This window comes from Falco biarmicus, chromosome 5 (genome assembly GCF_023638135.1).
Source record: "Falco biarmicus isolate bFalBia1 chromosome 5, bFalBia1.pri, whole genome shotgun sequence".
Taxonomy (NCBI): Eukaryota; Metazoa; Chordata; class Aves; order Falconiformes; family Falconidae; genus Falco; species Falco biarmicus.
The window spans coordinates 1,757,146-1,773,130 of NC_079292.1; the positions used below are offsets into that span (position 1 = coordinate 1,757,146).

Consider the following 15,985-nt stretch of genomic DNA (forward strand, 5'->3'; position numbering starts at 1 on the left):
ATTCAGCTTAGAGCACAGAGCCCTTTCTAGCTTCTCTGTACCAAAGCAGAGTGGTGACATGTTAAGCTGGTAAAGCACCAGCTAAGCTCTGTCTTTTGGGACAACAGCTCGACCCCCATCAGGTGCATTATACGATAAAAAATGAGGGATGATTAGAGGAGCAGGGTTGTGCTGCATATTTTTGCTCTTTAGGGCGCACCAGCTCAGGACTGCAGCCAGTATGTTCTGAGAGAGAGTAGCTCTGTTTGCAGTAAATTGTTTCTCACACAATCCCTTAAATGTTTAGATTATTTAAACTCCTGTGTGCAAAATATTGTTTGTCAATGGGGAAAAGTTTTCCTGACTTAGGTGCTTTAATTTAATATCCCTGAGTCTCAGGCTGACAGACTCCTGTTCTGTATTTCCTAAGGCCCCTATTCATTTGGTCTCCATTTCCCCCGTTGGACATGCTGCTCTCTAAAACAGAGCTCTGTATATTAAACATACAGTCTGTATCTTTGCATCTTACAGGCATGTGTTTGCATTCAACTACATCACACCATTATTCCAGGGAACCCAGTTTACCATGAAATTCCAATGACTTGATAGATCTACTTTTTTTCCTATTAATGGTCTCCATTATGTTTTATCTGTGAAGTTTCCCAGTAAGTGATAAATACGTTGAATAGAACTGATCCTTGTAACATGCAATTGTAAATGTTCTCTAGAATTACTTTCTGAGTCATAATCTTTTTAGCATGTGCTACATTCATTTTGTATAGTGCTAATTTTTAATCAGCACATCATTTGGTAAGAAATTATATCAAATCCTTTAGTAAAATCTAGATGTATTACATTGCATTGTCTCCATTCACTGATTTTATCAATAGAAGTAATTATCTGGCATTATTTGTTTTCTGTGTGCTCTCTGTTGTGCATCCTCTGCAGTTATCTTCAAAATCCACATGGTGAACCTTAGTCTAATTTAATCTCTTAGAGGCAGGAACAATTCCAGTATTAAGACAGTGCAGAGCACAAAGGGAATTCAGAGAACTACTAATAATAACCGTATGCTGACTATTCTTCAGCTTTCTGCTGTGATCTGTTGTTTCACATTTATTGCACTACTTCAGCCAGGACAGAATTTGAAGTACCAAGTCCAGAAAAGGACTTTGGTACCTACAGGTTACATCTTGAAGTGTCCATATTACAGGATTCTCCCTCAAAGAAGAATTTTAAAACCTATGTTAGAAGCCCATACTTTTTAAATGGAGCATATATATACATGGATGCCTGGAAAAGACAGCTATTTCGAATTAGCCTTTAAGAAACACTGAAAAAACCGGCTGTATTTGAGATCCCACCGCTCCCCATGACAGATGAATTTTGCTGCACACCAGCTCACTATCCCAGGGTATGTATTCTTTTAGAAACAGAATAAGAATCACTCTTTTCCTGTAAACCACAAAGAACATCCTTCTCTCCTGTCCTCTGCATACAGGTGCAGTGATCTGGGCACTGAGACAAACAGATCCCTTTCCCTCCTGAGTCTGGAAGTTCAAATCCATGTCTTGTGTCACGGGACTGCGTTGCAACATCAAGCTGCCTTGACAGAGGCAAGCAGTGGCTGCGTGCTGAGGCTGTTTTGTTTGGAAAAGGAATGTAAGATTCTCAGAGAAGAAGGGATCTTACAGACAGTCAGGTTGGCTCCCCAGGAGGAAGTGTTACCCCCAGAAATAATGGCCAAGATACAGATATGAAAGAAGGATCTCACGTAGCCCAGCAGCCTAACACTGCTAGTGCCAGGGACAGGCCCCAGGTTTAACTGAGCAAGGGCTCAGGACCTGGCAGGTTTCATCTAAACTTGTCTTTGCCTATATGGAGCTTTATTGGGGTTTGCTTAGCTGCCGCAGCAAATTTTCTAATGACCAGGTATCTACCACCTAGTATCAAACCACAATTTTTCTACAGATAGTAGCAAGTAGTTACTCTGTGTATGATGATGTATTTGTGACCCTCAGAAAATGGTGCAGTGCAGAGGAGCATCAGCCTGGTGTGATAGCAGAGACCTTGCAAGTGGGGACACAGGATGCAGGGAGGAGGAGCAGGAGGGGAGGCTGAACAGAGGAGGCTCGGGATGCCACTGGGGACCCCAGTGCTGTAAAGAGTCACCAGTGGTCGGTAGAGAAGGGCAGGCTGGGAGCTGGGCAAAACTGTTTTTTTGAATAACAAAGAGCTGAAAGAGCAATTCTCAAGCAGATGTAAAACACGCCATATAGAGCAAATTTGGATGTAAAATGGAGCTGCAGACCAATGAAGCAAGTGCAAGGTGTAACAGCATGTTGGAGAAAGAGCCCAGGTGGGGGTCCTCAGAGTGGGGAGGAGGAAGCCGTCAGCATCATAGTCCTCCTTCCAGCAAAGAAGTGGAGGAAACTCCATCATGAACACCACACTTCTCCTGGTAAAGGGCAGGGGATGCTGATGGCTTGCTGCAGCTCCCAGCTTCTCCTCTAGCAATATTGATGCCATCAAATACAGGACCAAGAATGGAAGTCTGAGGGACAGCCCAACAGCAGAGGTAGGTACTAGGAAGGTTTTGTACAAAAGTTTTAACTCTATTATTATTATTCTGTATTAATCAGATAATTTGTACTGTGACAAGTAGTATTATTGTGACTAGACTAATCTTTTCAACTGTCGTATTGTAATTACTCTAAAGGTTTTCATTAGACTAACAATAAATTCTTAGTTTCTGTCCTGGCTTCAGCTGGGATAGAGTTAATTTTCTTCTTAGTAGCTGGTACAGTGCTGTGTTTTGGATTTGGTGTGGGAACAATGTTGATAGGACAGTGATGATTTTAGTTGTTGCTGGGTAATATTTATAGTAAATCAAGGACTTTTCAGTCCTTTGGGCCCTGCCAGCAAGAGGGCTGGAGGGGCATGGGAAACTGGGAGGGGACACAGCCAGGACAGGTGACCCAGACTAGCCAAAGGGATATTCCATACCGTAAGACATCATGCTGAGTGTATAAACTGGAGGAAGAAGAAGGAAGGTGGGGACATTTGGCATTATGGTGTTTGTCTTCCCGAGTAACCGTTATGCGTGATGGATCCCTGCTCTCCTGGGGATGGCTGAGCACCTGCCTGCCCATGGGAAGTGAGGAATGAATTCCTTGCTTTGCTTTGCTTGCCTGCGTGGTTTTTGCTTTACCTATTAAATTGTTCTTATCTCAATGCCTCAGTTTTACATTCCTTTCCGATTCTCCTCCCCATCCCTCTGGGTGAGGGGGAGTGCCCAAGTGGCTGCATGGGGCTTGGTTGCTGGCCGGGGTTAAATCACGACAGCTTCCCACATCTTTTCTACTCCTAACAAGTTTTTGAGTGCAACATTGGTCTCAGAATTCACTTGCATGCAATAACCATGGTAAGGAACAGTGGCAACATATCACAGTTTAATTCTATAAGTTTTAAACTTCATTTTTATCTGAAAAAATACTCTTTGAAAGTTACGATTTTTTTTCTGTAGTCATAGTTCTACATATTTAGCTAAATAACCGCTGCGATACTACACTCCGCAGTAAAAATTATTTTTATAAAATAGAAGCTGTCCCTTTTTATTGCAATGCCTTTATTATATATTTAATCTATTCCTCAATATGCCAAACAGATCACAAAATATTACTTTCAGTGTGACTTTAAATAAAGTATATGCATTCCATTGACATCAAGAAAGAAAAAGGATTAAAGAAATAGGACTCAGTTAAAATCTGAACAATTCTGCAGCTCTATAATGAGATATTTATGTTTCAAAGGTCTCTCTCCTCAAAGGGGAAAGGGTATTCAGAAATGTTTTAAATATCAAAAAAAAAAAAAAAAAAAGAGTTAAAGAAACCTGTATGTCTTCTATTTGGTTAGTAGAACTACTTTTATTTTTCATTTCCATTGCAGAGGCAGTTTCCCAGAAAGCATACTGGGAAAAAAAGCCTTTAATGGATATGCGATATGTGTTAGTATTTGCATTTCTCACGCTATCTGTCTTCCTTTAGTACAAAAAAAGAATCAAATTAATTAATTAGATTTAGATAGAAAATGTCTGTAAGAAGCTTATTTTGGAAATCAACTATAAAAAGAATAGCATATTTTAAGAGAGCTTTTCAAAGTTAAACTAAAAGGGTAATATTAGAAATTTGGTTTCAGACAATGTGAAGAGTAGGGTAAATGTAAAGTGCAAAGATTCATTGCATAGTGAAATATATATCTAAATTTTGGAGAGTAATTCAAATAGACTCTGTGCTGTATTTACGTTATAGGAAAACCAAAAGCCATGGGGCAGACATAAGGCAATGGTGTAGAAGGTGATTGTGGCTTGGCTTCTACAACCTTCTACAACTTAGCACAGTAAGCTCACAGACTGGTTGGGAAGTCGCACCAAGGCTGATATTAAGACTAACACTACATTCTGCCTACGGTTTGGACTTCTGAATGAATGAAATAAAAATGAATGGTTTAATTAAAAAGAACAAATTGAGCTAATTTTTGTACTGTGACTAATGTTTATTTCGTCACCGTATGTTGTGTTGTGAAAAGCTACTACTAGAAACGAAAGAATATGATTGGGTTTGAGAGAATAACCAGTAAAGACTTCTATCACATTGATTTGCTGTGTCGAGTGAGGCTCCCGTGCAACAGCTAGGGTTAGTTAGGGTTAGGGCTTCAGCATCAAGGGTGCTGACCTGCTCTGCAGCCTGGAGAACTAGACCAAGAGCAGCCTCCCGGGTTTCAATGCAGACAGATGCAAAGCCCTGCACTTGGGATGGATAAGCCCAGGCACGGGTACAGGACGGGGTCTGAGTGGCTGGATAGCAGCTCTGCAGCAAGGGTCCTGGCAGACAGCAAGCTGAACATGAGTGAGCAGGGCGCCCTGGCAGCCATGAAGGTTAACGCATGAGCGATAGCAGCGATTTCCGCCCCCCCCCCCCCCCCCCCCCCCCCCAAGTCACATCTAGGCACAGCATCGAGACCCCTGCTGTAAGACACTCAGGCTTCAGAGACGCCAGTGCAGGATCATGAAGATGATCACGGAGCTGACAATTAGAACGTAATAAGCAAGAGGGAGCTCTCCTTGTGTAGCCTGGAGATGAGAAGGATGAGGAGTCTAACTGCTGTCTTCCGTTACCTGAGTAGAGCTATCTGGTAGCATGAGAGTTGCCTCCAAGGTACACAACCAAAAAGTACAAGAGGCAACAGCCACAAGCTGCAGCAAAGGCAACCCTGACTGGATATAGGGCAAAATTTCACAAGTGGTTAAACATTGGAAAGGGTCACCCGGCAAGGCTGCACAATCCCTGCCTTGGAGAGTTTCAAAACCCAGCTGAACAAGCTCTGAGCAACTTGACCTAGCTTTGAATTTGGCCATGCTCAGAGGAGGAGTAGTAGATGAAACAGAGGTCACTTCCAACTCAGTGATCCTACCATTTCTTGATAAAAACAGCAGGTTTCCACATTTTGGACAATGTGAAATAGTGCTTTCCCTGCCAAGTTAGCTACCATGCTGAGATGGCCTCATGATGCAAAGCTGCGTTTAACATTCATGTTTTAGATTTAGAGTTGGACAGACATTACAGCAATAAGTAAATTGAAAGTTACTGAGTTTAAAAGTTGGATTAAACTGAGGTTTAGATAATAATGAAGAGTAACTAATTTGCATCATTAAGATTCTCTGCCTGGAACAACTATCAAAACAAGACTAAATACAGATGTTAGAATATTAGAACCGTAGAATAACTTGGTAAAACATGTTTTCAATTTGCAAGAGGGTGATAAAGTAGGTTTTGAAGCATGACTCCTAAAATTTCCTTGCCACACTGAGTATCTGCAGTGTGAGTGGCTTCTCAGCTAAAGGCAAGGGTTAGTCTTGCAGAAGGTAAATTCAAGATTACTGATGAAGCAGAGAAAAGAATGCTGAGTTACAGTTCAACTACAGCAGAGTCACCGTTTCTGATAGACAGTTCATGATCCATTTCTTGGGATCTAGATGTCACCAAGGAGAACGCTTGTGTTGGCAGTCTGCTCCTACAGTATCCCAGGTAGCAGAGGAATTTAATTCTGTATTGAATTTATGGGCTGGTTCTTGGAATTTGGCATGCTGCAAGGCTAAAACTGCACTGAGGGTTACGATTAGAACATCTTCAGCAATTATGTATAAGGAATTATCCTTGTGATAGGAGCCCAAGCTTGTTGTTTATAGAGATTAATGCTGAAGCATGTATATTTTTCCAAAAGGCTTTAAAAAAGTACGAACTTTTTAAGTGCCATGCCCTTTTAGAGGGTTATCTATGTTTCTTGGGAAACACACAAACTGGACTAAAAATATATCTTGTAATCAGACTTCTTCTAAATTTACTATATAACTCCACATAGCTGTTCTAATTATATCACTATGAAAAGATACACTAAAACTGCAAATGATAAGGACCTGAAGTTAATATTAATTAATTAACATTAATTAGCTCATTGTTAATCTCTGTTCTGCTGGATTCCTATAAGGATGAATTTGGTCTAAGTTGTTTAATTTTCTGCAATGATTTATATACCAAATATGTTTAAGAATCATTCTTTTTCTAATTCTTCTTTAGTCACACAAAGTAAGATTGATTTACCATTTTAAAGCTACCGAACTAGCAAATTTATTTTTTTTATTTATAGTTAAATTCTAAATCAAATATGTAAACATAAAATAGGGAGCCACTATTCAAATAAGTTACCTTTTGTTTATTTATTTCAGGGACTTTGTGTTTACCTTTGAGGAAAACTCAGAATCCAAACCATATGACTATTTGAAATCTTCCTTTTACTTTTGCTTTACATTTGTTTCAGCATTTTTTGGTTTGTTAGTTTTGTTTTGTTTACCACAAAAAAAATGAAGTGTTCATAAAGTTACTTTCTCAGCTTTGAGAAATGTTGGTTATGCTGGCAGCTAACCAGCATTTTTTTTTTTTTCAGAATAACTTTAAAACAACTGTGCTATGGTTACCTAAATAATAGGATAATTTTCATAGAATTCTTGCTACTCTGACTCTGGAATGTATGCTGCTGGTATCTGGCCATTGTTCCAAACTAATTAGTTCTTTATTTTTGAGGATCAGTGTTTATTCCACAGTTGGATAAATATTATGTATGAAGTCACTTTAGGAAAAAAATATTTTTATCAGGATGCAAGACCTTTCTGAAAAGAAGAGGAAACAAAAAGTTCTCATTTATCGCAGCTAGAGAATTAGAGGTTCTGACAGCCATCAGCACAGCTCAGTGTATGGTACAGATACAATTTAATCTTTCATATTCTCTTAAGTAAGAGAATCTAATTTACCTCCCATTTGAGAAATACTGTGCAATTTTAAGTGGTGTTTTAAAACTGAAAAAAAGTAATGGATCAGGTCTCATTTGAATAATTTGTGGATGTGAATGAGTACATTGAGACAGCAGAATGTGACGTGAGAAGACGGAAATACCGTACTTGTACTTTTCACACAGGCAATGAAATAGTACAAGATATCCTCCAAACTCAGAAAATGTTAAATGTGGGCTACACCTTAGTTAAGTCAGGCAGACTGCTGCTACCCAAAAACACAGTTATGAATTCAAGCATATGGTTAAATGCGTTCCTGCATTAGTGCGACAGTTGCTCTGGAAGATAGTCAAACTCATTACATTACTTGGACTCCAAGTTTTCAGACTCATTAAAACCTTAATTGCTTGAATGTTGCCATGAAATGAGGAAAATCTGATGGACAGCATTCCCAAAAGATAATCCACATGCTAACAACTGTTTAAGGTATTTTAATGTCATGGAAAATAATATAAAATCAAAATTCATGAATGATGGAAGAAATGAGGATTGAAAAAGAAGACGTATTTCTTAAAATCCACTTTCCATCTGAGGTCCTTTTCTGTTCCCATGAAAGAAGGAGAAACAACACTCCAAAGTTTTAATTTCTTCTCTAGATATTTTAGTGAGTTGCTGAGTATCATTACTATGTCACACTGCCTTTTTGATTGTTCATTAGAAATGCAAAATCAACCTATAGCATAAATTCATGTTTGGTAACTAGGACTGTAAGTGTCATTATAAAATGTAATCAAAATAAATACTGTAAAGTTGGAAAATTTAGTTCATAGATATAAATGAGTCACAAGTGATTAAAATCAGCTTCTCAAGAGTTAGTGTATTCACTTTGGAGCTTGCTTCTGGTAAATGGGCAGGAAGAGAAGACTTTGCCCCACAGTAACTGTAATACTTCAAAACATCTTGTGTGCAAGGACCTCACTTTTGCTGCAGAGATCTCCCAGCTGTGTCTGCAATAGCCAGGCTTCCACCTCACACCGAGGAGCAGAGCAACCCAGACCACTGCACAGCTCCTTCCCTGCCCAGAAACCTGGTGTCTGCATGCTGGGCGAGAACTAAGGGCTCTGTAGAACCCAACCATACCAAATAGCTCAGAAAAATACATTTACTTTAAACTAATAAACTTCCTTTGAGCATCTGCACAAAAAGACCTTACTGCTGGAGGCCTTTCTTGGAGGTTAAAGCTGAGGTGATTTAACGGATTAAAGTTTACTTCGCCAAACTGAGCATCTGACCTTAAAGCTCCTGTGGAGGAATACTGATTGATAATTATGGGAGTGGAGGTTCTTAATAGTATTCCTAGTATTTCAGTTACTGTTTCTTGAGTCCTTGTAGACTGAGACATAAAATCAATTGCAGAAGCCAAATCGGCATCATAGATGGTACCGGTAGGGTCTGTTATCTACTCAGAAAGTCTTTCAGCTGGACAACAGAGAATCCTCTGTTTTAGATCCTCTCATGATTTCACAGATTGTTCCAGACACAATTCCTTCTCTTCCCAGAATCCAGACAATAGGACCCCATTGTGTGGGAGGGGCTTGCACTTTCTGGTTCCATGTCTAACAGTGGGTTATCAAATACAACAAAGTGTTAAGGCGCTGTGAAGTTTTTCCTCTATAGAAGAAGAGCCATGTTCTCTTTATACCCAAAGGGCATTTGCTGGTTTCTTCCACAAAACAAGTGTAATGTTGGGAGAAAAAAATGAATCAAGAAGTTAATAAAGTAATTAACATAAAAATCAAACACAGCTGTCAAAACAAATTTGGGCCAGAGTTTCACTGTAAGCCTGAATGAATGAAAAATACGGGGGGGGGGGGGGGGGGAGGGCACACAACACCTGGCAACATGCTGCGATTTCATTTATCTTTGAAGGAATACAAAACCACCCACCACTTTCTTTCAAAATGATGAAGAAATAGACATATTGTCTATTGTCAATGTGGTGACAGGTTTTTTAAAATTCCACTTTTGTGGCTTACACTGAGATATTCCTGAAAGAAACTGTTAAAAAACAATTGACAGAAAGGTTTGGGTTTGCTTCTTGCTGGCTATTTGGTACATATAGTGTTACACTGACTTCACTGCAATCTTTGTGGGGACCTGAAATGATATGTGAACCTGATGTATCATCCAGATTATATATTTGAGTTCAAGTGTGTGACTATTGACAGGCAGTGGGTCCAACACTAACCCAGACTAGTCCAGGTTATCAGCCTCACTGTATATACATTTGTCTAAGTATTTATGGGTAGGTAATAGATCAGCAGTTGGTGCTCCCTGATGAAATCTGTGGTGGAGTTTACTCTCAAAGATTAAATTTGTGCCTATTTTGGCAGAGATACTGATTTCCATGCCCAAAACAGTGTGAGATGATGTCTCTTCTATGTTATTAGGAAATAAATGAAGTCATGCACATGAGTAATGAAAGGCACAACCTGACTGATGGAGAAGGACCGCTGAAATGTAGCAGTCTGGGTATTCTTGGGTTCAGAATTGCTGTCATGACTTTTTTCCCGAAAGAACTGAGTTTGACTTCAGCTGCAATGAATAAAATAACTGGAGAACATACCTATTAGCTGTAGAGGCTGAGCGTGCTAGTTTCTTCTCCATTAGCCAATTCACAAAGCAAATTTTACATACGAAGACTTTGCATCCAAAGATGCATTGCTAACAGTGGCAGTGATTTTATGAACATTCTGGAAGCAGGCTAAGGGAAAAGATGTGGGTAAAGACCGGGCAGAGAAAGAAACTGTCAAGTATATTATTCCTAAAGATTTGTAACACTCACATATTTTCTGTAAATCAGCTGATTTTTCTTAGAAATATGAAATGCCTAGAGGTGAGTGGGCATGGCAGGGAAGGGCAGAAAAAATAATTCTAATCATCAAGAGTAGTCCAAGAACATGGGAAGTGACTGAAGAGGAAGAAGTATATATTTCATCTTCTGAAATGAAAATACTTTTCTTAATTGTTCAGCTGATCTTGTGATGTACACATGGAGGTTTCATTTTGGGCCTGTCTGATCTTATGTTCATTGACAAGAACGCCGTTATTTAGATTTTTTGGGATGCAGATGATCTTTTTGTCACCATCCTTGATGCCATACCAAACACTCTTACTTTAGCAGCACCTGAAATTATCTGCTGCCATGAACTAGTCATGAGTTGTCTTTCTAGAAAAATGGCTTTAAATGCATCCTTACATTTTTCTGGCAACCCGTCCAGAAATGAAATCAGTCTGGCCCATGGCTCAGTTGAAGGTGCAAGAATAATATTTCAAAGAGACCTAATCAGTTTATTCCTTGTCCTTTAAAAAAGAAATCTTAACTGTAATCTGACTTCATTAACTGCTAGAAACTAGTACAAAAAAATACTCCCAAGTCACATTTTTAGAACTTGAGATCCATGCTACATGCTTCATTCTGAAATGAGAGCCAGAAAAAGTGCTCAATAGATCTAAAATTCCTCTGTTCATAGATGTCAGGACCCTACTATGCAGTATTAAGTGTAAGACACGGATTCCATGACACCTCCTGCATGACTCTGAGAGTGCTTCAGGGGTCTTTGCCAGTTTGATGAGCTCTTGAACAAACTGCAAACTCAGGAACTGATGCTACTTAACCTGGAATGGCTGTGCTGATGCTACAGAAGAATGCTTTCCTTAGGATGTGGAAGGAAGGAGCCTTATGCTTGTTCTGCTGCTGATCTGTCTCTTCTGGACTGGATGAAACTGGAAGAAAGTTTGAACTAACCCAGGACACAATCTAGTGCTAAAGGTGCTTTGATAGATAACGTAGCCATTTCTGGTCTAGATAAGTATAATACAGTGAGATGATAGTATTTGTTGGATAGCTATCCTTTGTGTCTTTGGAGAGGGGAAGTGGTATTTATACTTTGTGATTTTGTTCTTCATGGAATCGGTAGAGAGGTATACAAACACATTACTAACTTTGTCGTGGTAGAGAAATGGTGAAATCATTGGCTGTCTCTGCACTGATGACTCACTAACTTCCTTATGCTTATATCATGGTGACAAGGTGCTCTTTTCTCCTAAAAGAAAAAGCTATCCTGAAAGGATAGCTTTCAAAGGCTTTGAAACATAGACCTAGATACTTTTTACCGAAGAATGTATTCTCATTGACACCTGTGACACTGCAGACATAAGCCCTTGAAAAACGAGTATCTAAAGTGAAAACATTGAAGGAGTGGCCATTTTTTCTTGGTGTCTAACCTCTGAGGCAGACACCTCCTTCAGACTTCACTACCACAGAAACAGAGCTTTATAAGTATTTTTGTGTTTTGAAAGTGGATTACAAAATCACAGAGTTGCAGGAGATAATTCATACTATAAGAACAAAGGCACTAAACATACGCATTAGTACGTTGTACCAGGGATGGTTTTTAAGCCTGTGGTCTGGATTAAGCCACAGTGCTTGCTGATGGTTCCACTTGCCCTAGCAATTGCTAAATGCATTGTCTTTGGTCAATGGATTAAAACAATCAGCAGTAGCAAAGAAAGTGGAAGCTTAGTAATCAAAGGCAGGGAAGAAAGATAAAATTCTCAAACTGCATTGTGTATTAGGATATTGGTATTGTTTCTGTGCTATGTTCAGCTATCGGAAATGACCAAGTTGTGGCCGAGTTCACTCCATTCTTTAGGCTCTTGAAAGAAATAGTTTGACAGCAGCCAGGATAAAAAGATGGTGTTTGTTGGACATTAATTAAGGGAATTACTGAACAAATAATTGAGGAAGAACCAGGGAATATCACCTGTTCATCACAACATCAGGCTTATTCAGCAGTATCTTGGTTGTCATGAAAATGGTATTGTGTTATATTCACAGTTGTTTTTTTCCAATAATGCTGAAGCTCACTTCTAAGCCTGCTCCTGTACTCATCCACATATTCTTTCACATCCACAGAAGAATAGGTGCCATTTCTATTTCCTTTACTTCCTACAAATTAGTTTGTGTTGGTTTTGTGGTCTTTTTTTTTTTTTTTTTTTTTTTTTTTAGGAGTACAAAGATTGAATCATAAGACTTCTTTTCTTGAGATATCTAATAATGATCTACAAGGCAGAAAGCTGAGGGGTGGAGGGGAGTAATCAATGTTTACAACCTGTGGCATTTGGGTTCAATTACACTGCTGAAACCTGGAAGCAGTGATGTTTTAAAGAAATCATTCAGTGTTAGATGTTATAGCTATTCTGGAATCTGTAGTTTGTTCATAGTTTATGCTGTAATTACTGCAAGCATATCCCTCATTCCTTAAATTAGGTTGCAAATAATGAAACAGGTTATGTAGGTACCTGATAATTAGCAATAGCTAACAATAATAAAGTAACAATCACAAAAGAAAGTGAGGAAAAAACGTCCTATTTTCCACTGCAAAATTTTCAAAGTCAATGATGTCATTCAAATGTCAGCATAGCATATACAACACACAGCCCTGATGTTTCTTTCACACTGTAATCTGATAGCTATTTTGTACACAAATTCCAGATACTGCCCTAATACTTAGGCATTGTTCCACTCCCCATGCCTCAGTGCCATTTAAGAATGAGCAAATACAGGTTGCCTCTCCGGAATTATAATAATGTATATTTACTCTCATTGCTGCATATCTTTCAACTATCCCTTGTTTTAATTTTTAGTTCCTCTTGCCCATAGAAGTCTCTTGGAGGACAAGGTAGCTGTGCCTTTGTAAACATGATGAGAGAAGATAGATTGTAGCAACACTGAAGACTTGAATTTCCTTAACTCCTCCATTATTTTCACAGGATGCTCTATTTGTGGAATCACCAACAACCAACTATTCCCATTTTGCCAAGCAGAATAAAACATTAAGATCAGATAACATAAAAATGATCAAACCAAACCCCCACCCAACCCAAAGCAGCGATCTAAAGTGGATTAACAGGGAAGAATATAAGATCATATCACACTGACATGATACACCTTTAAGTTACCCATGCCTATAGTTATTATAAGTTATATAATAGATAGCAATATACTTATCATATTAACTATTCATGCCTTTTACGTTATTCACGCCATGTCCTGTGAGATCCACTGATCATGTTTAGATTTTTAGATTATAAAAGAGGGAGGAACAGTATTATAATGGTGGAAAAGAGTTTTAATTTCTTCTTAAAAACTGTTCTTTAGTTTTTAGTCATCTAATACCCTATTTTTACTCAGCATTAGCCTCTCAAGATACCCATCCCTCCACAACTGCTGTATGGACAAAGGTAATTTTGAGCTAAATTCGCCTTTGTTTTCTTTTTTTAGTAATTTCAGCTGTAGGTTTACTGGTTTGGCTGCCTGCAGACACACCTAGAATACTTGTGAAGTTACATGGTTTCTTGGCTGTACTGAGAACTTCAAACAGGCTGGTTTAAGAGGAAATAATTTGGTGATACCTGACAGGAAATTGCTTTGTGTTCAACAACTGGACAAGAGAAGGAAGAGAAAGAAGAGACTTCAGGTAATAATTTCCTGAAAACAAAGAGGCAGAGGATTAGAAGTAGGGTGTGAAGTCAGAAGCTTCTGATAAAAATGTCAGTGTTATCTTCCTTGAGTTTCTGCCACTGAAGTGCTGTTTCAGACATGTGCTGCGCACAGGGAGTATAACACCTGCAAATAAGTCCCCATTACTGTCTTTGTGTTTCCTGCTCAACCTGTTGGCTAGGGGCTAACCAGGTATTCACATTCAAGTTCTCTGATCATTATTTTGATGTACTACCCAAGACGATGCATCAAATTTGAATTGCATCAACAAGATCTCAAAATGAAATTCAAAATGAATGTATTCCGTTAACATTTGTGGCTTTAGAGTTACATTTGTCTTTTAAAAATAAACACATTAAACTTATTTATTTTTGCAGGTAAGACCATTAACAGCCAGAGGAGTAGGGCACTTCTGTCCAGGGTTTGGGGTGATATCCTGTGATCTTTGGCCTGTCCTATGTATCGTGTGACTGCGCTCCTGCCATGTAGTTTGCTGCGCCTCACCTTCCGATGTGTGACCTGGGCATGGCAGCGCTCCCATCTGCGGTGGGAAAAGAATACTGGGGCTACCGAGATGCCATGACACAAATTAAATGCACGAGACGTACGATGATGGAACTGTTATGACTACTGTGAATTCTTATCAGCAGATTCAGGGCAGCCATGGTCTTCAAAAACAGGGCGATGGCCCGCACAAGCACGAGAGCGAAGCTCCCATTTGTCAACGCCTTACTTAATGCATGCAACGACCCAGGTAAGACACCGCATCTTTCCCCTCAAGTCTCTCTTAACAATAATTACTGTTCTCTTTACGAGGGTAATTAACGTTAACGTCTAATTTTCCGGGCCGGCTGTTGCCGCTGCCGGCCCCGCACGGGCGCTGGGGAGCTGCGAGCGCGCGCCCCCTGGCGGCACGGAGCCCGCCCGCCCCGCAGCGGAGCCGCCGCGCCGCGGCCCGTCCCTGCCCCGCCGCGCCCCGGACCGGCCCCGCCGCCCCGCGCTTCCCTCCGCGGGCCGGGAGAAGCAGCAGCCTGCCCCGCCGCGGGCCCGCGCGCAGGGCGCTGGAGTTCGGGACGTTGCCGGCCGGGGCGCGGCCCGCCCCCGCTGTACCCAGCCGCCGGCTCCCGTGGGGGCTGGGAGTTGCTGGGGGCCCGCTCCCTCAACCAGCGGCGCACGAGGGGCTTCCCCGGCCAGCCCGCGGGACGCGCGGGAGTTTCCCCGCAGAGGCCCGGGGGAAGAGACGGGGAAGGCGCGACAGTCGAAAACGCCCGGTGCCGCTCCCCCTGCCCGGCAGCGCCTGGGGCCCGTCCCCGCCCCGCGCCCTCCAGCGCCGCGCCGGCCCCGGCGCCGTTTCCCGCCCGGGGGGCTCCAGCTCCCTCACACCGGCCGCCCCGCGGGCTGGGGCAGTCACGCGCGGCTCCCGCGCGCGGTGACGTCACCGCCCCGCTCCCGCCTCGCCGCCTCAGCCGGCGGTGGCAGCCCGCGGGCGGCAGGGCGGGCCGGTGCTCCGCGCCTCGGGCGGCGGCCGGCGGCGTCGCGCTGTGGAGAGCCCGCCCGGCGCCGCCTCCTGCCTCCCCTCCCTCCCTTCCCTCCCTCCGCCGGCCGGCCCTCCCGCCCCGCGCTGAGCTGCCCCATGCTCGGGCTGGAGAAGCCGGCGGGGCAGCAGAAGCCGGGCGGGAGCGGTGGGTTTCCGAACATGGCGTCCGTGGGGGATTTTAACGTGCTCAGCTCCAGCATCCCGGCCACCAAGGTGGAGCTCTCCGTGTCCTGCAGGTACGGCGGCGGCTCGGGGCCGCCCTGCCCGCTCGCCCCGGCGCGTCCGAGGGGGCAGGCAGGCGAGCGGGCGGGTCCCGGCGGCGTGCCGGGGCAGGGGGCCCCTCGCCCCGGGCTTGCCGCGGGCGGGGGCGGAGAAGGGGCAGCGGCCGGGCGCGGGGTTGCCCTCCGCATGCCCGGCGCTGTGCGAGGCGCTGCCCCCCGCCCTCGGGCAGCGTGCCCGGCGCGGGGGAACTTGTAAAGCTTCAGCCTCGGGCCGAGCCTGGGGGCAGCCCGGGGCCGCAGCTCGCCCGCCGCGGAGTGCCGCCGCCGGACCCCGGGGC

General features: G+C 42.5%; 1 protein-coding gene across 4 annotated transcripts in view; it reads left to right on the plus strand.

Annotated features, from left to right (window-relative positions):
* The first annotated feature begins 14,903 nt into the window (after window positions 1-14,903).
* CPNE8 (copine 8) overlaps window positions 14,904-15,985 on the plus strand; it is a 110,414-nt gene continuing 109,332 nt past the window's right edge. For 2 of the 4 annotated variants that reach the window (XM_056340091.1, XM_056340094.1), the window contains exon 1: window positions 15,368-15,662. In XM_056340091.1, the coding sequence (XP_056196066.1) occupies window positions 15,523-15,662 (140 nt within the window). In that variant the 5' untranslated portion in view covers window positions 15,368-15,522. Of the gene's footprint in view, window positions 15,663-15,985 lie in introns of all 4 variants that reach the window. The other 2 variants (XM_056340089.1, XM_056340093.1) reach the window with 2 other exon arrangements.